Genomic DNA, 26,666 nt, shown 5'->3' with positions numbered 1-26,666 from the left:
CTAATGGTAAGATTCTTGGTAGTGTAGATGAGCAGAGAGATCTCGGTGTCTATGTACACAGATTCTTGAAAGTTGCCACCCAGGTTGACAGGGCAGTTAAGAAGGCATAGTGTTTTCGCTTTTATTAATAGAGGGATCGAGTTTCGGAACCAAGAGGTTATGCTGCAGCTGTACAAAACTCTGGTGCGGCCGCACTTGGAGTTTTGCGTACAGTTCTGGTCACTGCATTATAAGAAGGACGCGGAAGCTTTGGAAAGGGTGCAGAGGAGATTTAGTAGGATGTTACCTGGTGTGGCAGGAAGTTCTTACAAAGAAAGGCTGAGGGACTTAAGGCTGTTTTCGTTAGAGAGAAGAAGGTTGAGAGGTGACTTAATTGAGAAATATAAAATAATCAGAGGGTTAGATAGGGTGGATAGGGAGAGCCTTTTTCCTCGGATGGTGACAGTGAGCACGGGGGGGCATAGCTTTAAATTGAGGGGTGAAAGATACAGGACAGATGTCAGAGGTAGTTTCTTTACTCAGAGAGTAGTAAGGGAATGGAATGCTTTGCCTGCAACAGTAGTTGATTTGCCAACTTTAAGTACATTTAAGTCATTATTGGACAAGCATATGGACGTACATGGAATAGTGTAGGTTAGATGGGCTTCAGATTGGTACGACAGGTCGGCACACATTGAGGGCCGAAGGGCCTGTACTGTGTTGTAATGTCCTATATTCTATGTTCTATATGTTCTATGTTCTATATGCCTACAGCATATTCTACATTTGGTGTTTTCAACTGACGCATATTAACTTTTATTACTTGGGAAATTTAAGCAAAATTATGACGTAAAATAGCAGAAATGCAAAGTTATCAACTATAACAGTTTCTATTTTTCAAAATAGCCTGCTATATATTTGTGAAATTGCTTTTTATACACTCTGTCATTGAGTCCACTAATATTTAACATCTTTGCTTTATCTCCTGACTATGCACATGTTCCCACAGCCCTTTAATGACTGTGAATTTTTTTTCCTGTATTTGTTCACATTAGAAACTGCACTCACTTCTAAATAATTTGTGGTATGTGAAGCATTCAGACATATTTTAGATTTGATTAACTATAAAAGTGGAAGTTTTTCATTTGTTGGGAGAAGGATTTTATTATTTCTCAGATAAACCACTGTGCATTTTTGGAGAAATCATAAAGGCAGTATCATACTTCTGAGAAAGAAGGTCAGCAGTTCTATAATTATATTTTTGAGCCTGAATTAATGATTAGAAATGTACATTAATTGATAAGAATTATCAAACAACACAATGGAATATTGATATTTTGATTAACTGACTAACCTGCTATGCTCAAGTTCTGACATGATAAACAAATGTCTAAAATCCCTTGATCGTCTGCATATTTGTTCTGGGGTCAAAGATGGAGTTGTTGCAGTAGTATGCCTTTTAACTGAAAGAGAATAGGAGCTCCCTTTACTGTATGTGATGAGTAATTATCAGCCTAAAATATCTTGGAGACTTGCAGTTATAATGTTACATCTGTTATAAGCTGCAGCACAGAAGTCCAAAAAAAATTATAGCACTAGTGACTTAATTACTTACGCCACAATTGATTCCTGCACTATTCTGTCACTTCATCTCACCAAAATGGTGACAAGATAATTATAGCAGCTGCACCTCATTAAAGTTAGTAAAAATTGCTGAAAAAAATACTACTTTGATTGCCACACGCCGGCTTCATCTATCAAAGAATTATGCGCGTCGGCTCAATATGGTGAAAAGACAAATTGTGATGACGTATTCAAGACAAACAGTTCGCAGTTCCACTGATTTTTTTCACTTTCCTTCCTTGATTTGGCTAGAATTTGCCTGAAAAATATTTTGGGACAGCTCACCTGTTATAAGAGTGTTGCCACTGACAATAAATCAGTGTGGATGAGTCTGTTTTGTTATTTTTTGATTAACTTAATTTACAGATGGTGGTGCAGTTTCGAAGCCTTGCCGTGGAGCCTGTACTTGTTTCTATCGTGCTGATTTCAAAAGCAATCTAGGGGGAAACTTGAAAGAAACAAACACAGTGCTGTTTATGCACAGAGAACTGACATAGACTTGAAGAGTTGAACATTCATTATGACTCTGATTATGCAATAGTACTACCTAAACCTTTGCTCTCCTACTACTCCATTTGGAGAAATGAAAGTTGTTGGGATCCCAAGATGTTAGGGGATGTTAGATTATAACAGAGCACTTAGAAAGTGTTTTTTTAAAAGATAAATCATGTTTAAACAATTTATTGACATTCGTTGAGTATGTAACATGTGTCATGGATAATGGAGAACAGATGAATGTATGTATTTAGATTTCCAAAAGGCATTTGATAAGATGCCCATCAAAGGTTGTTGCAGAATGTAAAAGTTCATGCATGGGGTAACATTGACATTTTAGGAGATTGGTTAATGAACAGGAAACAGAAAACAGGCATAAATCTGGTTGGCGAGGTATAACGAGAGCCACTGAGATCACTGCTGAGGTCTCAACTTTTTTACAATTCAAATGAATGACTTGGATGAAGGGACTGAATGTATAGTTGCCAAATTTGCTGCTGATATGAAGATAGGTGGTTAATGTTATTTGACTGATCTAACTGAAAATATGATTAACTTTTGTGGAAAATTTATAGTTAGATTAGGCATTAATTTCAATATTAAATTTGTTTAAGGAACTAAGGTCTTAGCTCTCACCAAACCATGGCAGTATTGGTGACTATTAACGTTATAGTGCCCTTGGTATGCTGTGAAGAGGACTTGAGACAACAGAGGGATATAGATGGGGTAATTGAATGGGTATATATCTCACAAAAGGACAAGAATGTGAAATTGTCCATTTGGCAAGAAGAATTAATAAAAGCATACTATATAATTGATGTGAAATTGCAAAGCAATCTGGGTGTCCCTAGTAAATTATTTGCAAAATGTTGTTATGCAGATCTGAAATAATTAGGGTAGATTGAATGTTCTCATTTATTGTGAAGAAAATTGAATACTCAAAGTGGACACATTTTGTTTCAGTTAGTTAGGGCATGGTGGACCACATCTGGAGTGTGTATACAGTTTTGATCACCTTATGTAAATAAAGAAATATATGTGCATTGGAGGTAGTTCAGAGAAGTTTTATCTGACTAATACCTTGAGTGATCTGGTCGTCTTATGAGGAAAGGCAGATCAGGAAACATTTGTATCCCTTGGAGTTTAGAAGTGATTGATTGAAACATGCAGGATCCTAAGAGGTCTTAATGGGGTGGCTGTGGAAATGATGTTTCTTCTTTTGGAGGATCTAAATTTGGGGATCGCGGTTACAAAATAAGGGATTGCCCATTTAAGATGATAAGGAGAATTGTTTTCAGAGGATCATTAGTCTTTTGACCTCTTCTCAAAAGGTGATGGAGGCAGAATGGTCAAATACTTTTAAGGCAGAGTTAGATATGTTCTTGATAAGCAAGGATGTGAAAGATTGTCAGGGATAGGCAGGAATGTGGAGTAATCAGCTTGAACATGATCTTATTGAATGGCAGCAGTATCTTGAAAGGACAAATTATTTTTATTCTTTAATGGGGTGTAGACTTCAATGATTGAAACATCATCTATTGTCCACCCATAGCTGTTTTTTAAGCAGGTGGTGGTGAGCTGCCTTCTTGAACTGCTGTACGTTGTTTAAATTAGATAGATTCATAGTTAAATTAGGGAGAGAATTCCAAGATTTTAATCTAGTGACATTGAAGGAAAGGTGTTGTATTTCTAAGTCTAAATGGTGAATTGCGGAGGGCAACTTGCAGGAGGTGGTACTGCTATGCATCTGCTACCCTTGTCTTTCTGGGTGGTAGTGGTAGTTGAATGGGAAGGTACTGTCTGAGGAGCCTTGATAAATGTCTGCTGTGTTTTTTTTGTAGACACTGCTGCAGCTGAGTGTCACTGGTAGAGAGATTGAATGGTACCACATTGACAAATAATCAAATGGGTTGCTTTGTCCTGGTCAACATCTTGAGTGTTATTGGAGCTGCACTCATCCCAGACAAGTGGGAGGTATTCCATCACACTCTTCTTTTGTGGCTTGTAGATGGTAGATAGGCTCTGGGTGTCAGGAAATGAGCTATTTGCTGCAAGATTTCTAGCGTCTGACCATCTTTTGTAGCTGCAGTATTTATATGTGTACTAATACATATGTATATGTGTGTGTGTGTGTGTGTGTGTGTGTATATATATATATTTATGTGGCTAGTCCACTGGCATTCCCAAAGGATATTTATAGAGAAGTCTTCAGTGATGGCAATGCCATTGAATGTCAAAGAGCAATGGTTAGATCCCCTTTTGTTGGAGATAGTCATTGCCTGACACTTGTGTAGTGCAGGATAACAAAATGTGGAGCTGGATGAACACAGCAGGCAAAGCAGCATCTTAGGAGCACAAAAGCTGACGTTTCGGGCCTAGACCCTTCCTCAGAAAAGGGGGATGGGAGAGGATTCTGAAATAAATAGGGAGAGAGGGGAAGGCGGACTGAAGATGGATAGAGGAGAAGATAGGTGGAGAGGAGAGTATGGGTGGGGAGGTAGGGAGGGGATAGGTCAGTCCGGGGAGGACAGATAGGACAAGGGGGCTGGATGAGGTTAGTAGGTAGGAAATGGAGGTGTGGCTTGAGGTGGGAGGAAGGGATAGGTGAGAGGAAGGACAGGTTAGGCAGGCTGGGACGAGCTGGGCTGGTTTTGGGATGCAGTATTACTTACCACTTGTCAACCCAAAACTACATATTATCTGCTATTTCCTGCATTTGGATCTGAACTGCTTCAGTATCTGTAGAGTTGTGAATGGTGATAAGCATTATGCAATCATCAAGAAACTTACCTCTTCTATACTTCTCATGGAGGGAAGCTCATTGATTAAGCAGCTGAAGATGGTTGGGATGAGAATGCTACTTTGTGGAACTCCTGTCCAGGTGTACTGGAGCTGACATGGCTGACCTTCAACAACTACTGCCATCCTCCTTTGTGCAAGTTGGAGAGTTTCCCATCATTCCTATTGACTCCAGTTTTCGTCAAGGTCCTTAATATCACACTTGGTCAAATGTAGTCTTGATGTTCAGGGTAGCCACTGTCCTTTTGCCAGCTCCTGGTTCGTATGTTGGTATGACATGTTTTGTCCTGCCTCCATGTAAGGAAATTAATTTCAGGGAGGGTAGTTAGCATGGAAGTATATGACAACCTCAAAAGATATGACTATCAAGATGGTCTTGAACATTGAAGAATAGTCAATGGCTCCTTTCATTCTCTTATGCTTTAATTTGTCTAAGATGTGTTCAGTACAAATAAATAAAAAGAAGACCCCATAATACTAGGTAAAACTAGGTATACAGCATTTGCAAAGAAATCTGAAGATCAGCAATGAACATAGCTCCAGTTTTGAGTACTTCACATATGAAAACGCTCTTACTTAGTTAAAATAGAGTTCAAAAAATATTTAAATAGAGACTCATTTCTATTAATTGTTAATCAAATTCACTTCTTATTTCAGGAGAAGCAGATGTATAGATATTTCATATTGTGTAATGTCATGTATTTGACATACTAAGCTAAAAAAAAGTTCTGATACTGTGACAGGAAACATATTCATCAAGGAAAGACAAGTTGGAAGATTTCTCCAGCTCCATCAATTTCTGAAATACCAGCAGCTCAGGATTTACAGAGAGATCTCGAAAGATTAAGATCTTCAGGTATTATGTATTAGTTTAACATTTCAGATAGTTTATTTTTAACTTGTGTAAGTGTTTATACAGGATTTTTAACCAGTTTTGTAGGTTTTTTTTAACTTTACTTATTAACCATTTTGCAGTGTTCATCTCATTTTGACAGTTTTGGAATAGAAAATCATGAAATCCAACCATTGAAACATCAATTTGATCCTGTAGCCAGTGTAAGGGGAAGGGATGGTCTAGTGGAATTATTGCTAGATTATAATCCAGAAACTCAGGTAAATTTCTGGGGACCTGGGTTCAAATCCTACCATGGCAGATGGCAAAATTTGAACTCAATAAAAAGTATCTGGAATTAAGAATCTACTGACAACCGTGAAATCATTGTCGATTGCCAGAAAAACCATTCTGGCTCACAAATGTCCTTCAGGAATGGAAATATGCCATCCTCACCTGGCCTGGCCTGCCCTGCATATCACTGCAGACCCACAGCAAAGCGGTTGACTCTTAAATGCTCTCTGAAAAGACTAAGTAAGCTACTCAGTTGTATCAGGCTCAACAAAGTAGTGAAACCAGATGGACCACCTGGCATTAACCTAGGCACTGGAAAATACAATGGCAGAATCAGCTCTCTCAATCTTACAAACATGTGGGGCTAGTGCAAAAATTGGGAGAGCTGCCTCACAGACTAGTCAAGCAACAGCCTGACATAGTCATATTCACAAAATTGTACCTGACAAATAATGCCCCAGACATGACAACCACTCTCCCTGGATATATTTTGTCCCACTGGCAGGATAAACCCAGCAAACATGGTAGCAGAGTGATGTACAGTCAAGGGGAAGCTTCCCTGGAAGTCCTCAATATTGGCTGCAGACTCCATGAAGTCTCATGGCTTCAGGAAAAACATGAGCAAGCAAAGCTCCTGCTGATAATGATGTACCATACTACCTCAGCTGATAAGTCAGTGCTTTTCTATGTTGAATAACACTTGGCGGAATCTCTAAAGGTGGCAAAGACACAAAATATGCTCTGGGTGAGGGATTTCTAAGGCCACCACCCCAGAGTGGCTCAGCCGCAGCACTACTGATTGAGCTGGTCGAGTCTGAAAGGACAAAGATACTACGCTTGGTCTGTGACAGGTGGTGAGGGAACCAACTAGAGGGAAAAAGCATACTGGATTTCATCCTTACCAATCTGCCAGCTGTAGATACACCTGTCCATGCCAATATTGATAAGAGTGGCTACCATGCAACCTTTGTGGAGATGAAGTCCTGCTTTCACATTGAGAACACCCGCCATGGTGGTGTGTGACACCTATCACCATGCTAAATGGGACAAACTTCAAACAGATCTAGCAACTGAAGACTGGGCATTCATGAGGAAATGTGGGCCATCAACAGACTGCAACAATCTGAAACCTCATGGCCCAGCATATTTCCCACTCAACTATTTACATCAAGCCTTAGGAACAACCCTGGCTCAATAGAGAGTGCAGGAGGGCATGCCAGGAGCAGCACCACCATGGAATCATAGAGTCATTTAGCATGGAAACACATGCGTTGATCCAACTCATCTGCACCAATCAGACATCCCAATCAGACCTATTCCCATATGCTAGCATTTGGCCCATATCCATCTCAATGCTTCCTATTTATCTACCAATCCAGATGCCTTTTAAATGTTGTGATTATGCCCACATTTACCACTTCTTCTGGTGGCTCATTCCATACACGCATCACCCTCAGGTGGTGAAAGTTTTACCCCTCAGGTCCCTTTTAAATCTTTCCCCTCTCAACTTAAACCTATGCCTTCTAGTTTTGGAATCCCCCAGGTGAGATGAAAGAACTTGGTCCTCAAGGATTTTTTAATAAATCTCGAGAGGTTCACTCCTCAGTCTCCAGTACTTTAGGGAAAAAAAGCCCCAGCCTATTCAGCTTCTCCCTATAACTCAAACCCTCCAGTCTCGGCAACATCCTTGTAAATCTTTTCTGTACTCTCTCGAGTTTAACAACTTCCTTCCTATAGAAGGACAGGCAGAATTGGTTGCAGTATCCTATAGGTAGCCTCATCAATGTCTTGTGTAGCCACAAAGTGATCTCGCGATTCCTATACTTGATGTTCGGACCAATGAAGACATGCAGGCCAAAGACCCCTCTCAACTTGCAACTCCACTTTCAAGGAACTATGCACCTGCACCCCAAGGCCTCTTTATTCAGCAACACTCTCTAGGGCGACAATATTAACTGTATAAGCCGTGCCCTGGTTTGCATTTCCAAAATGCAATACCTCACATTTATCTAAATTAAGCTCCATCTGCCACTCTTTAGCTCATTGGCCCCTCTAATAAAGGTCCCATTGTACTCTGAAATAATCTTTTTCACTTTTTTTTAATTCATTCATGAGATGCGGGCATCGCTGACTGGACCAGCATTTATTGCTTATCCCTAATTGCCCAGAGGGCAGTTAAGAGCCAACCACAATGCTGTGGGTCTGAGCCACATATAGGCCAGACCAGATAAGGATGGCAGATTTCCTTCCCTAAAGGACGTTAGTGAACCAGATGGGATTTTTCTGACAATCGGCAATGGTTTCATTGTCATCATTAGATTCTTCTGTCACTGTCTCCTACACCACCTATTTTGGTGTCATCTGGAAACTTGTTAACCATGTCTCATATTCTCATCCAAATCATTTATATCAATGATGAAAAGCAGTAGACCAGCACCATACCTTGTGGCACACTGCTGTCACAGGCCTCCAGCCCAAAAAGCAATTCTCTACCACAACTCTGTCTGCTGCCTTCAGCCAATTTTGTATCTAATTGGCAAGCCCTTCCGGATACCATGTGATCTAACTTTACTAACCAGTCTACCATATCAACCATAGCTTCCATATTTGCTGAAGTCCACATAGACAACAACTACTGCACTGCCTTCATTAATCTTCTTTGTCACGTCTTCAAAAATCTCAATCACGTTAGTGAGATATTTTCCATACACAAGGCAAAGTTGATTGTCCCTAATTAATCCTTACCTTTCCAAATGCATTTAAATCCTGTCCCATAGAATCCCTTCCAAAAACTTACCCATCACTGATGTAAGGCTCACCAGTCTATAGTTACAAGGCTTTTCCTTACAGCCTTTCTTTAACAATGACACCACATTAGCCAACCTCCAGTCTGCCAACATCTCACCCATGGCTATAATGATACAGATATCTCAGCAAGAGGCCTCGCAATCTCTTCCCTTGATCCCACAAAGTTTTGGGAAATACCTAGCGTCATATAGCATGGAAACAAACCCTTCAGTCCAACTAGTCCACTCCTACCGTGTTCACAAACCAGACTGGGCCCATTTAATGCGTTTGGCCCATATCCCTCCAAACCAGTCTTATTCATGTACTTATCCAAATGTCCTTTAAAGGTTGTAACTGTATCTGCATCACCAATTCCTCTGGCAGTTCATTCCATACACAAATCATTCTCTGTATGAAAACGTTTCTCCTCATGTCCTTTTTAAAATTTCTGTTTTCAGCTTTAAAATATACCCTTTAGTTTTTAACCACCCCCACCCAAGGGAAAAGATGCTATTCACTTTTTCTATGCCCCTCATGATTTTATAAACCTTCACAAGATCACACTTCAACCTCCTATGCTCCAGTGAAACAGCCTGTCGAGCCTACCTTTATAATTTAATCCCTCCATTCCAGGCAGCATCCTGCTAAGTCTTTTCAGAACCTTCTCCAATTTAATAATACCCTTCCTATAACAGGGTGACCAGAACTGTACAAAGTATTCCAGAAGAGGCCTCACCAACGTGCTGTACAAACACAACAATATGTCCCAACTTCTATTACCAAAGGTCTGAGCAATGAAGGCAATTGTGCTAAATGCCTCCTCAATTACCCTGTCTACCTGTGATGCAAATTTTGAAGAATTATGTACATGAGCCCCTAGGTCTCTGTTCTACAACACTATCCAGAGCCCTACCATTAATTGTATAAGTCTTACCCTCATTTTTACCAAATTTCAAAAGCTCACATCTATCCATATTAAACTCCATCAGTCACTCCTTAACCCATTGACCCGACAGATCAAGAGATCTTTGTAATCTTAGATTCTTCACTGCCCACCATACCACCAATTCCACAAACGTAATAACCATGCCTCCTGTATTCTCATTCAAATTATTTTTCAAATGACAAACAGAAGTGGACCCAGTAACAATCTCTGTGGAACACTGTCATCACAGGCTTCCAGGCCAAAAAACAACCTTCCACCACCACTTTCTATCTCCTATTGTCAAGCCAATTTTGTATCCAATTGGCAGTTAGCCTGATGAGGTTCCAGGGATTTATCTACCTTTACGCATTTAAGATCTCCAGCATCACCTCTTCTGTAAGACAAACTCTTTTCAAGACAATACTATTTATTTCCCCAAGTTCTCTACTTCCATGTCCTTCTCCACAGTAAATATTGATGCAAAATATTCATTTAGTACCTCACCCATCTCCTATGGTTCCACACATGGAGGACCATGTTGATCTTTAATGGGCCCAGGCATACCTAAAAATAAAGTGTTAACCTGGTGAAGTTACCAAACAGGACTCTTTGTGTGCCTAATAGCATATACAACAAGTAATTGTCAGAGCAGCCCACAACCAATGGATCAGATCTACATTCTGCAGTCCTGCCATGTCCAGACATGAATGATGGTGGACAACTCACTGAAGGAGGAGGAGGCTTCACAAATATCCCCATCCGTTGTGATGGAAGGGCCCAAAACATCAGTGCAAATGTTAAGGCTGAAGCACTCACAACAATATCCAGCCAGAAGCACCAAGTAGATGATCCATCTCGGCCTCTTCCAGTGATCTTCCAGCTTCACAGATATCAGTCTTCAGCCAGTTTGATTCACTCCATGTGATATCAAGAAACGGTTGGAGGGACTGGGTACTGCAAAGTTTATGACAACATTACAGTAAAAGTACTGAAGACTTGTACTCCAGAACTTGCCACTCCCCTCGCTAAGCTGTTCTAGTACAATTACAACACTGGCCATCTACCCGACAGTGTGGAAAATTGCCCAGCTATGTCCTGTACTCACAGATCAGGACAAATTCAACCTGGCCAATCACTGCCCAATCTATCGATCATCAGTGAAGTTGCAGAAGATGCCAACCACAGTGCTATCAAACAGCACTGTTCAGTGACATAATGACTGGCTGAGTGTTGTTCAAGCTGCACCCATCCAGGCAAGTGGGGAGTACACTCCTTACTCTTGCCTTGTAGGTGGTGGACCGGCTTTGGGGAGTCAGGAGGTGAGTTTCTCACTGCAGTATTCCTAGCCTCTGACCTGTGTTTTTTAGCTACTGTGTTTATGGGTAAGTCTAACTGAGTTTCTGGACAATGGTAACCCCAAGTATAGTGATAGTCAGGGATTCAATGTTGGTAACACCATTGAATGTCAAGGGGCAGTGGTTAGATTGTCTCCCCCTGGAGATGGTTATTGGCTGGCATATGGGTGGTGTGAATGTTACTTGCCACTTATCAGCCCAATCCAATATTGTTATAACCTTATCTTTTGCCCTAATGTTTTGGAATCTTCCATCATTGAGGATGGGAATATTTGTGGAGCAGCCTCCTCCACTGAGTTGTTCAATAGCCCACCACCATGTGGCAAGACTGCAAAATGTTGTTATTCATGTCCTGCTGTGTTGAACATGAACAGCTTTAGTATCTGAGGATTCGCAAATGATGCGGAACATTGTGTAATCATTGGTGAACATCCCCAGTTCTGACCTTATGATGAGGGAATGTCATTGATGAAGCAGCTGAAGATGATTGGGTCCCAGACACTACCCTGAGGGACCACTGAAGAGATGCCCTACAGCTGAGATGACTGACCTCAAACAACTATGACCATCTTCTTGTGTGCCAGATATGACTCCATTCAGCAGAGAGTTTTCCCCGATACCCATTAATTCCAGTTTTGCAAGGATTCTTTGAAGCCACATTCGGTCAAATGTGGCCTGGATGTCAAGGGCTATCATTCTCACCTCATCACTAGAATTCAGCTTTTTGTCCATGTTTGAATCAAGGCTGTACTAAGATCAGCAGTTGAGTGGCCCTTGCAGAACCCACACTGGGCTTCACAGATCAGGTTATTGCTGAGCAGGTGCTGCTTGATTGTTGATAACACCTTCCATCACTTTACTGATAGTCAACTAGTAAGGTGCTGATTGGTTTCGTTGGCACCATGTCCACAAGCATCCACTCCACTACAAGATGCACTGCAGAAATTCATCAAATATCCTTAGATAGCACCTTCCAAACCCAAAACCGCTTCCATCCAGAAGGACAAGAGCAGAAAATACATGGGAGCACCAGCACCTGCAAGTTCCCCTCCCAGCCACTCACCATCCTGACTTGGAAATATATATTCTGTGCCATTGGGTCAAAAACTTGGAAATCCCTCTCCAAGGGCATTGTGAGTCAACCTATAAAAATTGACTACAGCATTTCAAGAAGGCAGTTTACCACCATGTTCTCAAGGGCAACAAATGCAAGCCGTGCAGCAACATCCATGTCCCACATTCCACAGGTCAATTAAAGTAAGTAGCTAATCAAAATTCCATGCACCAAATAGAAAGTTGAACTTCTAAGACCAACTGTTGCATTGTATTAATAGCCAGCACTGTATTTATAGATATTTGTTACTTAATGTAAATAAATTGTCTATAATTCTCATGTTCTAAAGCAACTATTTTCAGTCCTCATCACAAGCTCCCAATTCCTAATCTTCAACTCCATGCCTCTCCACAGCGGCTGTCTGAGATTGAACCAGACTGTAACTTTGGGGCCACGCAAGTGTAACGTTATCCATTTTGGACTGAAGACAGGATAGAATGGGATATTTCTCGTATGGTATGAAATTCAATACAGTGGATGTCCAAAAAGAATTGGGGTTCCAGAACATAGATCTTTAAAATGTCACGCCACAGTGCAAAAACAAATTCAAGAATACTGGCCTTTGTTTCTAGAGGACTGGAGTATAAGGATGCAGAGATTATGCTGCAGTTAAACAAAACCCTGGCTAGATCCCAAGATAGTAGGAACTGCAGATGCTGGAGAATCTGAGATAACAAGGTGTAGAGCTGGATGGACACAGCAGGCCAATCAGCGTCAGAGGCGCAGGAAGAAGGGTCTAGGTTTGAAACATCAACCTTCCCGCTCCTCTAATGCTGCTTGGCCTGCTGTGTTCATCCAGCTGTACACCTTGTTAGACCCCTGGTTAGATCCCATTTGGAAAACTGTGAACAGATCTGTACCAGACGTCAGAGTTAGACAATGTTACAGAGATGAAATAAGGTAATGTTAGTGATGGCACAGATGCATAGTCAGAAGCTCATCATCATGCTAAATAGGAATGAAGGAACAGGAGTAGCCATTCAGCCCCTCAAGGCTGAGTCACCATTCCGTAAGATCATGGCTGATCAGTGGCATAACTCCATATGTCTCCCTTTGGCCAATATTTCTTAATATATTTGTGCACATTTGGGCACGACACCTTAGGAAGGATACATTGGCTTTGTAGAGAATACACTGTAGATTTACAAGAATGTACCTGAACTTCAGAGGTTAAGTTATGAAGAGAGATTATACAAATTAGAGATAAAGTGTGGAGCTGGAGAAATACAGCAGGTCAGGCAGAATTTCTGAAGAAGGGTCCCGACCTGAAACATAAGCTTTCCTGTTCCACTGATGCTGCCTGGTTTGCTGTGTTCCTCCAGCTCCACACTTTGTTATGTCTGACTTCAGCATCTACAGTTCTTGCTATCTCAGTGATTTATACAAATTAGAGATACTAAAAACTACGGATGCTGGAGTCAGAGATAACTCAGTGTGGAGCTGGTGGAACACAGCAGGCCAGGCAGCAGCAGGCAGTTTTCCTGTTCCTCTGATGCTGCCTGGCCTGCTGTGTTCCTCCAGCTCCCCACTGTGTTATACAAATTTGACTTGTTTTCTCCAGAATTTGGAAGATTGGAAGATCTGATTGAAGTCTTTGAGCTGTTAATAGGAAAAGCCAGGATAGATAAAGATAAATTATTTCCATTGGTTGAGCAATTAGTGAGCATAGTTTGAGAATCCATGTCAGACTGTTCAGGAGAGATGTTAGGAAGCACTTCTATACACAAAAAGTGGTAGATGTTTTGAATTATCTTCCACCATTGGCAGTGGGTGTTGGATCAGTTGTTAATTTGAAATCTGAGACAGATAAAGTTTTGTTACACAGATGTATTAAGAGATATTGGCCAAAGGAAGACATGTGGAGTTATGCCACTGATCAGCCGTGATCTGACTGAAGGTGGCTCACCCTTGAGGGGCTGAATGGCTACTCCTGTTCCTTTGTTCCTATTTAGCATGATGATGAGCTTCTGACTATGCTTCTGTGCCATCACTAACATTACCTTATTTCATCTCTGTAACATTGTCTAATTCCAACATGCCGCAGCTCACCTCCTGTCAAAACATTCCCTCATGCCTTTCTTACATTCTGGATTACTGTCCAGATGCAGTCTTTGTCAGTATTCAGTGTGTTCACCCCTTATAAAGTTAAGATTAATGGAACCTGTGCTGCTTGTGTTCTGTATGTCAGCCATTACTCCTGTGTTCACCTACTCCCATTAACTCCCAATTAAGCAATGCCTGGATTTTAAAATTCTCATCCTGTTTTCAAAGCTGTCCATGGGCTTGCCTTCTCACACTCTGTGATGACTTACAGCCTGAGAATGCCCAAATTATCTTCACTCCTCCAATTCTGACTTAATTGCTTCATCATTGTCAGTTATGCATTCAACTGCCTGAGCTTAAAGCTCTGAAATGTCTTGGCTAAATCCTTCCACTGTCTAATTCTTTTTTCCTTCTTTAAGTTGCTTTTTAAAACCAACCTACGTGACCAGGCCTTTGGTCATCCTCTTTTGTGACTTGCTGTCATTTTTTTTGATCACTTTGGCAAGGTACTTTTGGCTGTTTTATGATGTTAAAGGAAATATATAAACACAAGTTGTTGCTGTTGTGGATATAAAAATATTGGATATGGGTCAAATGCAATGGGACTAGTTTGATTTGGGTACATGGTCAGTGTGGACCACTTGATCCGAGGGTTGGAATTAGGCAATTTCCATGCTGTACAACTCTATGGATTTTGAACATTTGAAGCAAGAGTACAAAATAAAAGAGTGTGCTTTCACCTTAAAATAATTTCACTGTAAATGTTGCAAACGTTACTAATATATCTTCTTGTTCGTAAAAATACTATCAGATTGATTGAACTTCAAAATCAAAGCCAATTTCTTTTTTATTCATTTATGGATATAGGCTTCATTGGCTGTGCTGGCATTTATTACCCATCAGTAATTACATTGAATAGATTGTGATGATAGGGGGAGTTGATGATTTAGTGGTATTATTGCGAGACTGTTAATTCAGAAACCTTGTGGACCTAAGTTCAAATGGTAGATGGTAGAGTTTGAATTCAATAAATTCCTGAAATTAGGCGCCTATTGATGACTATGAAACTATTCTTAAATGTCTGAACAACCCATCTGGTTCACTAATATCCTATATGGAACGAAACTGCTGTCCTTACCAGATCTGGCCTTCAGACCCACAGCAATATGGTTGACACTTAACTGCCCTCCAGGCAACTAGAAATGGGTAATCAATGCTGGCCTGGTAGTGACAGCCATATCCCATGAAGGAATTTTTAAAAAAGCTGCTGCCTTGAACTGCTGCAATCCATTTAGCCTGGGGACACCCACAATATTTTTGAGGAGGAGGTTTCTGATGTTGTGAAATTCAGGTGATGAATTACTCATGTCAGGTTCCTAACCTGTGACTTGATCTTGTAGTAAAAGTATTTTTATGGCTTGTCCATTTCAGTTTGCATAATACACTAAGTCAATCAGTGTATTGAATAAAAATATCAAATTTTTCAGAGATTTTTCATCAGAGCATTTTGACAATATATCTCCACTTGAAAATGCAATAGCATTTTTTTGTAATTTATATATACAGGTACTGCCAAACAATTTTTTGAGTTTCTGGGTTTACAGTGCTTATTTCAGATTTACATTTTCAGTATTTTCTTTAGACCTTCATTCCTGTCACATTCATAATTTTTATCTTGACTTTAAATTGCTTCTGGAATCTCTCATCACTTCCTCATTTTTACATTGCAGTGCATGCATACATTTTTGCACCAATATGATCAAGATTTCAAAGTTTCTACATTTGTATTTTCTAGTTTAACAGAACTAATATCAAGACAGTTACAATTAATTACTCTGCTCCCAGAGCTATTGTTTGTGCTGGCAGTTGCCCCAAGTGGCTGAAAATTGGAAGCAAGGCTGACTTTCTTGCAGATAATCTCTGGTTGTTGAATTCAGATTCCCCAATGTGTAAGCATTTTACCTCAATAATGTAGTGAACTGTTTTGCTGAAACCTGAGCACAGCCCAAAAACATTTTTGCCTCTATTCTTGAAACAACACCAAGCTCACATTTTATATTGTATAGCATTACAGTAGACAGCATTTTACCTTCCATAGGTATCAGCAATCCCTACCATTATATCAATTCTCAGAAGATTTATCACATTTATACTTTCTGGAGGAAACAGCTTTTCCTACGTATGGCATTCTGACCTTTTATAATTTTCTGTGTGAACACTTGTCACTTAATTGCTAAATCATGGCCCCAGCATTGTCAATCAGCCAAGGCCTTTTTAAACAGTATGCTAAATTCCTTAGACTTAATTGTCATACCAATAATCATGTTATTCACTAGATTCTGGAAATGTTCCATCATTCTAGGAAGTTGTGAAACTTCCATTCAAGAACAAGGGAGGCAAAAGAACACAAAACCATTGGTCAGTAAGTTCTATCACAAGGAAGGTGTGAGAATCAATCATTAAGCAGGTCATAACTGGGTACTTATAAAAATTCACTGTAATCGGAAAGAGTCAACATGGTTTTGTGGAAGACACATCATGTTTAACCAGTTTATTGGAGGCTTTGACAGTTTAACATGCAAAGTGCATAAGAGCGAACCTGGTGACTTATTGTAGTTGGATTTACAGATACATTTGGCAAGGTACCTCATGAAAAGCTATTGTGTAAGGTTGAAGCACTAGGTAAAAGTCAAAAGAACTGCAGATGCTGTAAATCAGAACAAAAACGAAGTTGCTGGAAAAGTTCAGCAGGTCTGGCAGCATCTGTGAAGGAGAAAACAGTTAACGTTTCGGGTCCGGTGACCCTTCCTGAGAACAAGGTGTAGAAGCACAAGATGTAGGGGGCAACATAACCGTCATGGGTAGGAAACTGGCTGGAAGAAAAGAGAGTATGCAAATATTGATCTTCACATTGGCAGGATATAACAGGTGGGGTCTTGCAGAGGTCTGCTGGGTCCTCAACCTTTTACAATTTACATCAGTGGATTAGATGAGGGGCAAGTGAAGGTATGATTGCTCAATTTGCAGATGACATAAAGGAGGACATAAGAAGGTTACAATCTGATATAAATGGTTTGAGAGAATGGGCAGAAATCTGGCTGATGTGGTATAATGTGGGAGAATGTTCTCTTTTGTAGGAAGAATTAAAAAAAGCAGAGTATCACCTAAGTGGAGAGTGACTGCAGAATTCCAAGGTGATGAGTGACCTAGATGCCATAATACCTGAGTCACAAAAATTAGTATGCAGACAAAGCAAGTTATTAAGAAGACTCAAAAACAAAAGTAGAAATTGCTGGAAAAACTCAGGAGATATAGCAGCATCTGTGGAGAGAAATCAGAGTTAATGTTACGGTCCAATGACCCTTCTTCAAAAATGTTTTTGTTTCTGATTTCTAGCATCCATAGTTCTGCTGGTTTTTTTTATTAAGACTAATGGAACACCATGAGATAGCAAGAACTGCAGATGCTGGAGTCAGAGATAGCAGAAGTGTGCAGCTGGAGGAACACAGCAGGCCAGGCAGCATCAGAGGAGTAGAAAAGTTGACATTTCAGGTCATGATCCTTCTTCAGAAATGGGGAGGGGGAAGGGAGCTCAGAAATAAATAGAGAAGGGAGGAACACCATCCTGTATTATGAAAGGAATGGAGCATAAAATTAGGGATGTTATGCCTTGGCAGATTGGCAAGTTTATACCTTGCATACCATGTGTAGTTTTCATCTCTTTATTTAAGGAAGGATGTAAATGATTTGGGGCAGTTCAAAGGAGGTTTACTACATTGATATCCAGATGAGTACGTTGTCTTCAAAGGAAACATTGGGTACACTAAACTTGTTTTCACAAAAAAGAATAAAGGGTAACTTAATTGAAGTATATGAGATCCCGAAAGGTCTTGACAAGATGAATCTGGAAATGGTGATTAGTCTTGTGAGTGAGTCCATAACCAGGGAGCACTGTGTTAAAATTAGTTTAGTACAGAGATTGGGAGAATGTTTTTCTCTAAGGATTGTGTGACTTTGGAACTCTCTGCCTCAGAAAGCAGCAGAGGCGAGGTCTTTTTTTAAAAGGCAGGTGTAGATAGATTTAGTTAGGCAATGAAATCAAAGCTTATTTAGAGTAGATGGGACCGCGTTAATCAAAACAGGTCAGTAATAATCTTACTGAATGGTGAAGCAAACTAGCAGGGCTGAATGGCCTACTTTTCTTAGTTCATAGGTATGTCCACGATTTCCTGAAACCCCAGACTAATTACATGCACTAAAATTTATCATAATAACTGATGTTTTGGGAATTAGATGAAATTGAAGAAAATTACAGTGAATGGTTGGAATTAATTCAATAATAATTGTCGCACATTTTAATAAATAAACACTTTCCAAAAAGCCCTTATGAATGAAATGAAACATAATAAATATACACAAACCGCTGCGCAAGGTTTGTGATTACCAGTATTACTACAAAGATGCTATTTGTTCCCGGTCAATAGAATAAGGGATCTATTCAGTTCTCATCCAGGCAATCCTAACTCAATGTTTGCTTATATGAGTAGCCAATTAAATATGCAGTGATTAAATGCAATCTGTAGTGATGTACTGCCACCTCCAAGGCATTTGCAAATTGATGTTACTGTGTGTTTGGTATTTTATCTACTTTTAGGATTGCACAGTGGTAAAACTGGAATGCGAATTATGTCCTGTATGTGGAATATTTTGAAGCAAATAAATTTTATTCTGTTCCAATTCATGGGTTAAAGTTCCATGGGGGACAGTATCTATGTGTAAGCCTTGATTTTTTGCATTCCCAGCAAAATCCGTGCTGCACATGCCTGATTGCTTCGTCAATCTTGTTTGCAGCACACTGTAATGTTCCCTAATTGTGTAGGATCAGCTCCTTTGAAAAATTGACACAAACTTGCAGCACAGTTTTGGTTTCACACCAGTAGCTCTGTGTAGCTGTATGTAAACTTTGATTAGTTGTTTAAAGGGATATATGCATTTAAAATCAGTTGTGGCTTATTGAGGAATAATGTTATTTCCACCTTCATAAAATTCCAGAATGAAGTGACAGAAACTTTGGAAGAGCAAATTGGATCATGTGCAAAAGTGTTGAAGCAGTGCAGCATTTGTCTTCCTGGTCTAATGCCTGACAGAGTATGCCCATTATTTTTGCGTGGTGGTGCAAAGAAGGGTTGTCCTGTTTGTCTCATAAAGGCATCCTCTTCAAAGAAAAACAGTATGCTTTGACAGTCAAGAAATAGTAGTCAAACTCAACTGTCCATCTGATCCATGTATTAAAGCTATGATACTATCCAGATGTTGCGAACCTGGTATCTGGAAAACATTATGCATGTTCTTTAGCTGTTGCCTGATTTTCACAGGAGAAGAGACAAATCCACTGTGTACTCAAAACACAACCTATTTAATGCTTCTATGGACAACTGGTCGATTGATTTGACTTATAACTATATGGTTGATGGCTTGGAAGGATCTAAATGCTGCAAGTTTCAGATACGTCAATGAGTGTTACAGATAAGTTATTTAAACACTGACTTCCCAGTAAAAGGTTTATCCATGTGAAGTCCTACTTTGCGAAGTAAAGATGCCAAACAAGTCTCTTCTTTTCCTCATTGGAAGATCAACAATTGTGTGCATGATGCATAAGTTTCTATACATTTGCATTTCGTATGCCTTCAATAAACTGTTTTGCATCCTCCCAAATTTAGGAACATGTTTCAAACTCCCAAAATAATTTCTACCTTGTTTATTTTCAAACAAATTGACAAGTGGAAGAACAGTCAAACTGTACAATGTCAGAGCCAAACAACAACATTAATGCATAGAGGTAAAGCTTTCTAACCAAAGATTTCATAGGAATATTCACATTTTATAAGCTTTATCCAAAAGGCTAAATAGTCCAGATACTACAGAGCTAGTTCTAATGGGAGAGATAATGGGAACTGCAGATGCTGGAGAATTCCAAGATAATAAAATGTGAGGCTGGATGAACACAGCAGGCCAAGCAGCATCTCAAGAGCACAAATGTGTTCTAGTTCTAAAATCTAAATCTAGTTCTAATGGGAAGTGTTTTTGCCAGTGAGGAAGTGGATAGAAAATCATACAATCAATAAGAGACCTACTTGAATAATTTTAGGAGCCTTAGGATGTTTATGCTGGCCACCATTGCAGTCTGAAAAATGCTAGCATTTTCCCTGACCAGAAATTTCATCCTGCTGTGAATAAAGCACGTTAGTCTGCGTTCGCAAAATCGCACCTTCTGCTTAACAGTAACAGATCCTTGTTAAATCTTCCCTGCAGCATGAAAGTATGATGAAAATGTAAAGGAAAGTGCAGAAATGTGGCTAGATACAGATAACTTGTCTGCAAATATATTCGTAGATCACTGCCTTTTCTTAATATGGTTTCACTTTTTCTGTTCTTGTTGTAATACCTTATCACTATTCAGCGTAAGAATTAGATTTTATATATCCCACCTGCTTTATGGAGAAAATATATAATTTTAAAATATATCCAACTGATTGTAAAGGAGAAATCATGTGAAAATGTTTGAAGATAAGCAGGTAAGAGAAAATCGTTGGAGTTATTTAGTGGAGGTTAAAATTATTGTTTGACAGTGTGGGATTTTATAAAAGGAGAACTAGTAGATGAGGTGTACTTGGAATTTCAGAAAGCTTTTGATAAGATCCCATGCAGCTGGTTAGTAAATAAGATTAGAGCTTGTGGTTTTGGAGAAAATAATGTTTTGTATTAAGAATTGGTTAATAGACAGAAAGCAGAAAATGTGAAGTAACAGATAATTCTCAGAATGGCAAACTGTTACTAAAGGGGTACCACAAGTCTCAGTGTTTGGTCCACAACTGTTTACAATCTAGATAAGTTATTTGGATATGGGGGCCAGTTGTGATATTTTGAAATTTACTGAAGATGCCAAACTAGATGAGAACATGAGTTGTGAGGAGTACACAGGGAGGCTTCAAGAGGACTTGAACAAGGTTAGTTGGATGGAACTAGATTATGGCAGATGAAATATAATTTAAGTGTGTAGTTATTCCCTTTTGGAGAAATAACACAAAACAACAATATAATATAGTGTCAGAGATAGTAGGAATTGCAGATGCTGGAGGATCTGAGATAACAAGGTGTAGAGCTGGATGAACACAGCAGGCCAAGCAGCATCAGAGAAGCAAGAAGGCTGATGTTTATTAGGGAGTGCTAATGCCTAGAGACATCTGGATTTAATTGTTCGTGAGTTATTAAAAACTAGCACACATGTGCAGCAAGCAATTAGGAAGGCGAACAGCATGTTGGTGTCAATTTCAAAGCAATTTGAGTATAGAAGTATGATTTCATGCACCAGTTGTCCTCAGTGAGATCTCAATTCAAGTTTTGTGTAAAGTTTTACTCTGCTTCTGTAGGAAGGGTAAGGTTGCCATTGAGGGAGTTCGACAAAGGTTCATCAGATTAATCCCTGTAATGACCAGATAGTTTCATGAGAAGAAGTTAAGCCTTTGCATTCTCAAGAACCTCAAATAATTTCATTGAAACTTATGAAACACTCACAAGGTTCAACTGGGTGGATATAGACAGGATATTTCCATTACTGGTGATTCCACAACCGCTATTTAAGATTTGGATGAGGAGGAATGTCTTCAGTCAGAAGATGGGGAATATTTAGAATTCTCTGCTCTTGAGGGCCATGGAATCTCAATCATTGAACCGATTCAAGACAGAACTCAGTAGATTTCTGGAGACTTACGACATTAGGGATGGTGAAGTACAGGAAAGTATTATTGAGAAAATAATACTCCATAATCTAGTGTTGCATGGGAGGCTTGATGGGCTGAGTGTCCTACTCTTGTTCCTATAAGATGAAGGGTAAAACACAACATGAAATATGAACAGAATTCAAGGGATATAAATAAATTCTGAGATTTTTTTGTTTTGAAAATGTATAAAGAAAAGAGTAAATCCAGAGTACTACAGATTTTTGTTTTGGAATTCTATAATTGATTACAAATCAATACTATGTATATTTTACTGTGTGCAAAAAAATGAAAAAATTGTAAACTTTTACAGTATGTGGAGATATGTCCCTGGAAGTTGAACCAACTTTCAGAAACAGCAATGTGTTGTCATTTCCCTGGCCTCTTCATCTAACCCTGAAAAGTTCAATTTTTCATGTGTGTGAAAACTGTCATGAATTGTGCCTCTGCCACATTTTCTCATAGAATAACCAGTCAAAACTCTACTGAGTTAATTATTAAAGATTGGACCTGAATCATAATTATGTGAGAAGGATATTTGTTGCTTAACCTTTAGGTACTGATTAAAGACAAATTCACTGCATTTGCACCAAAACTCTATGTGTTCATCAAACTTTTTAATTTTAGTATTCACTAATTTTGTACTTTTTTTATTCAGTGAAATCTTTTCAATTCTGCCTAAGTGTTTACCCTGTCAGACAGTACATCTTGCTTTATTTTATTTTTGCAGGCATCCATCAGTCACAAAAGAGATTTGTACCTCCTTTAAAGAAGAAAACTGAGGATGAATGTCAATCACAAATGGCTTCTGATTGCCAATATATGTATGCCCCAATCAAACGTAAAACATTTGAAATAGGGTTAAATAACTCTCCAAAAGATCAATCTCAGCTTAGGTACAGAAGTGACAATTCTGTTCCTTCAGCCACCCTGTTAAATGACAACATTAAAGGTCACAGCAGACATCAACATGAAGAGACATTTGATAATTTGAATTGTCTTGGTACTTCATATTATAAAGCTGAAACGAAGGATGAAAGTGCGAGCTCTTTGTTCAGAAAAAGGTAATCTTTTCCATTTTGTATGTTACAATGTTTTTCTATATCAAGACTTGTCAATATTTGTACATTTCTACAATCAAATTTCCAGATGCAAGAAGTTTTGATCAGAAAATGTACATCAGCACAGATGTGACTGTTTGTGAACAAGCTTAGTTTAGAGGGAATGTCCAAATAAATATTTCAGTCAGTCACAGTGAGATGATTTAATTCTGACTTAACCCAGCTGTTGAGGTTGAGCAGCTGACCATTTTACATCTCATCATATTTTTACTTTCCACTGACTTCAATGGACAATAATAAACGGGGAGTGTGGTGGAGTGCACAGGCGCAGTAGGTGGCAAGCTCAATCCCTTTACAAATACTCAGTCTACATTTAAAAAGATGCTGCTTCATGATTTTTGGGCCTAGTGGCGTGCTTAAATTTCCCCTCACACAAGAGCAGAATGTATGACTTCAAAATGATGATTAAATCACATCTTTGTGTCCCGATCCAGTTATTGACTTTATTTCTTTCGTTGTTGCATTAGATGGAACAGGAGTGTTCTGTGCTCAAGCTCACCACATTGTGATGAGAGCATTGAGACAGTTGACTCTCTCTGAATGATGTTCAACTCTTCCCGCACAATGTGCCAACTCCCCCACATTTCCAATCACCCTTGATTAACTGAACACCACACACACATCCCCATTCACCCATCACTCTAATATCAGACAAGTTTAACTCCAATCTCTGATCACTTTGCTTCTTGACAGTCACACCGCTCATCAATCTATCAGGTGGGAAAGTGTTGAAAAATGTGAATATATTCTGTAGGATTTGAAGGAAATCTTCATTTCTGGGTTTTGCATCTGTAAATAACTTCCCTTTCCCCCTCCAACTTTCTTCTAAGCCCCATTTAATGTCTGATTTTTGTTTAAAGTACTAAGGCAAAACTTTTACCATGGATATTTTGAACTTAAACATCTCAAGGCTGCTGAAATGCTTGAAATTGTTTTGTTGGTATTTTAGGTAGTATGATAAATAACTTCATTGTACTAACTGGCTAAAGCAAAATAATGTTTCATAAGATCTGAAATACAAGCTACTTTAACATTTTCTCTCTTTCTGTAGATTATTTAAAATGCCAATGCCAACCAAAACACCAAATAAACTAGAAAGTTTTAATTACCTACCTTTTCCTGAGAATTCCCTGTCACAAGATGAAAACTGTGATTTTAGAAATGTTGCTGAAAAGCACACTGAGTATGATTTGAAAGACAATACCAAACAGAATGATCGGAATGACACTCGGTCTCTGAAAAAAGCACATGTACTTCCAATGATGTCACAAACACTTAATGTACAAGGTAAAGGAAATTGTTATAGTCAGCATAATTGGACAAGTATTCCACCCTTTAGAAATTATTATGCAGCATCAACAAAATAATTTTATAATGTCAGAGAAATGTATGATTGACTTTACACGCTGAGAAGCCTTTCCAGTCCTTCATGGTTTAAACTAAAAACGATGAACTGGATTAATCATTTATATTTATTTAGTGTCTTTAAAACTTCATTGAGTATGCTTTCTTATTCTTTTCAAGACTATTGAGTCCACCTGATGATGGTGGCAGCAGGATTCTCCCTGCTAGCCTAATCTAATCATGATCCTAGTTTCGCTAGTAGTGATTAGTTCATTATGCTGGTTGGTCTCTAAGTCAGATTTTCTGTGCATCTGCCCATACAAATTAAACTCTAAAGGAATTATATTTGGTAGTGGGATAATCATTGCAGCATTTCATGAAGAATGAGAATCCTTTAAATAGTCAGAGTGCTTCAGAGTTTCTTTGGCATAGCTGGACAAATTGTTTTTGGAATTGTAGAATTGTTCAACACAGAACAGGTCCTTCAACGCATCGAGTCTGTATCTCCAAATTATGTTAAATCTACACCAGCCCATTTTCCAGCACTAGCTCAATAGCCTTGAACGTTATGACATTTCAAGTGCTTATCCAAGTACTTTTTAAAGTTTGTGTGGTTACCAGCCTCAACTACCTTCCCAGACAGAGTATTCCAGACTGCCACCACCCTCCTGATGAAAAAGATTTTCTTCAAATCCCCTCTATGCGTCCTGCTTTCTACCTCAAAAGTGTGACTCCTTCTTGGTGACCCTTCAACTAAGTGGAACAGCTGCTTTCTATTCATGCTGTCAGTAGCCCTTGTAATTTTATACACCTCCATTAGGTTTCCCCTCAACCTTCTTCAAACAACCCAAGTTATGCAGCATCTCTTCATAGAGAAAACACTCCTTCCCAGGGAACAAACTATTGAATCTCCTCCGTGCGCCCTCCAGTGCAATCACATCCTTCCTCTCGTGTGGTGACCAGAACTGCACACAGTATTTTAGCTGTGGCATAACTGAAGTTATGTACAACTTCAACATGACTTCCCTGCTCTTATAATCTATGCCTCAATTGATAAAAGCAAGTGACCCATTTCTAAGTTGATAAATAAACCAGAATTGTGGTTCACAAGTTAGAAATTAAATAGACATGCAATATAATGGATTACTAGGAATTATGGACCAAAAACCTGGAACTCCCTTCCATGAACACTGTCACCATTCCTAGACAAGATTAGACTGGAGTGCTTAATAAAGGCAGCTCACAATCACCTTAATCGAGAACAATTCAAGTTGAACAAGGAATGCTGGCCTTGCCAGTGATGCTTGCATCCCGTAAAAGAATAACAAAAGATGGACACTTATAGTCATTTCAATTAGTGTTTAACTAAGTCACATTAGCCATAAAAAAATTAAACGAAAATAGGAAATGCTGAAAACATTCAACATGTCTGATAGCGTCGGCGCAGTGAGGAACAAAGTTTGGCAATACTATTTTTTATTTCAAATTTCCAGCATCCATAGTACTTTTCGTTCTATACAGTTTCACCTTTGGTTTGTATGTGAAACTGTTCATGCCCTGGTGGCAGGAGAAAATAGGAGGTATGACTCAAAGGAAGGCACCAAAATTGATCTGGGTCATGCTGGAATGAAGAAAATTAGTCAGAGCCAGAAATCATTTTGCAACCATCCTTGTTAGAAAATAATTCTGTATGGCAATTAGCTTACAATAATATGTATCCACAGTTGAATAGCACCATCAACACATACTATAAAAGTTAAACAAAACATAGTCACTTAGTCAGTCATATGCCTGGAAAATGTGGTGGAGGCTGGTTCGCTTGAGCAATTAAGAGTGCATTGTATGGTTATTTGGATCGTAATGGTGTCCAGGGATATGGGGGAGAAATCAGAGACTGGCACTAGACTATAGAGCCAGTCTGATCATAATGGGCCATGACGTCCTCCTGCACTGTAACAATTCTTTAATTCCAGTAAATTAATTGAGCATAAGAAAATACACCAAGAGGAGCCAACCCTCTAAGAAAAATAAAAGAAAGAAGAAATTGGGCAAAGAAGTGAATACATTTGTGAAAAAAGACTTTTTCTTGATTCTCCATCATTGTACTGAAGTGGCCCTAAACCAAGATCACAAATGACATCCAAGTTGAATATGATAATTTACCCTTCCTCGTTCTT

General features: G+C 39.1%; 1 protein-coding gene across 1 annotated transcript in view; it reads left to right on the top strand.

Annotated features, from left to right (window-relative positions):
- The window catches only part of hfm1 (helicase for meiosis 1), a 196,441-nt gene that overhangs the window by 38,669 nt on the left and 131,106 nt on the right, over positions 1-26,666 (top strand). Inside the window, exons 2-3 of the mRNA XM_059647692.1 lie at positions 22,755-23,088; positions 24,197-24,432. Coding sequence (XP_059503675.1) covers positions 22,755-23,088; positions 24,197-24,432 — 570 coding nt within the window. The remainder of the gene's footprint in view (positions 1-22,754; positions 23,089-24,196; positions 24,433-26,666) is intronic.

This window comes from Stegostoma tigrinum, chromosome 8 (genome assembly GCF_030684315.1).
Source record: "Stegostoma tigrinum isolate sSteTig4 chromosome 8, sSteTig4.hap1, whole genome shotgun sequence".
Classification (NCBI taxonomy): domain Eukaryota; kingdom Metazoa; phylum Chordata; class Chondrichthyes; order Orectolobiformes; family Stegostomatidae; genus Stegostoma; species Stegostoma tigrinum.
Note: the sequence above shows the minus strand (reverse complement) of the source record. Positions and strands in the feature narration are given on the sequence as shown.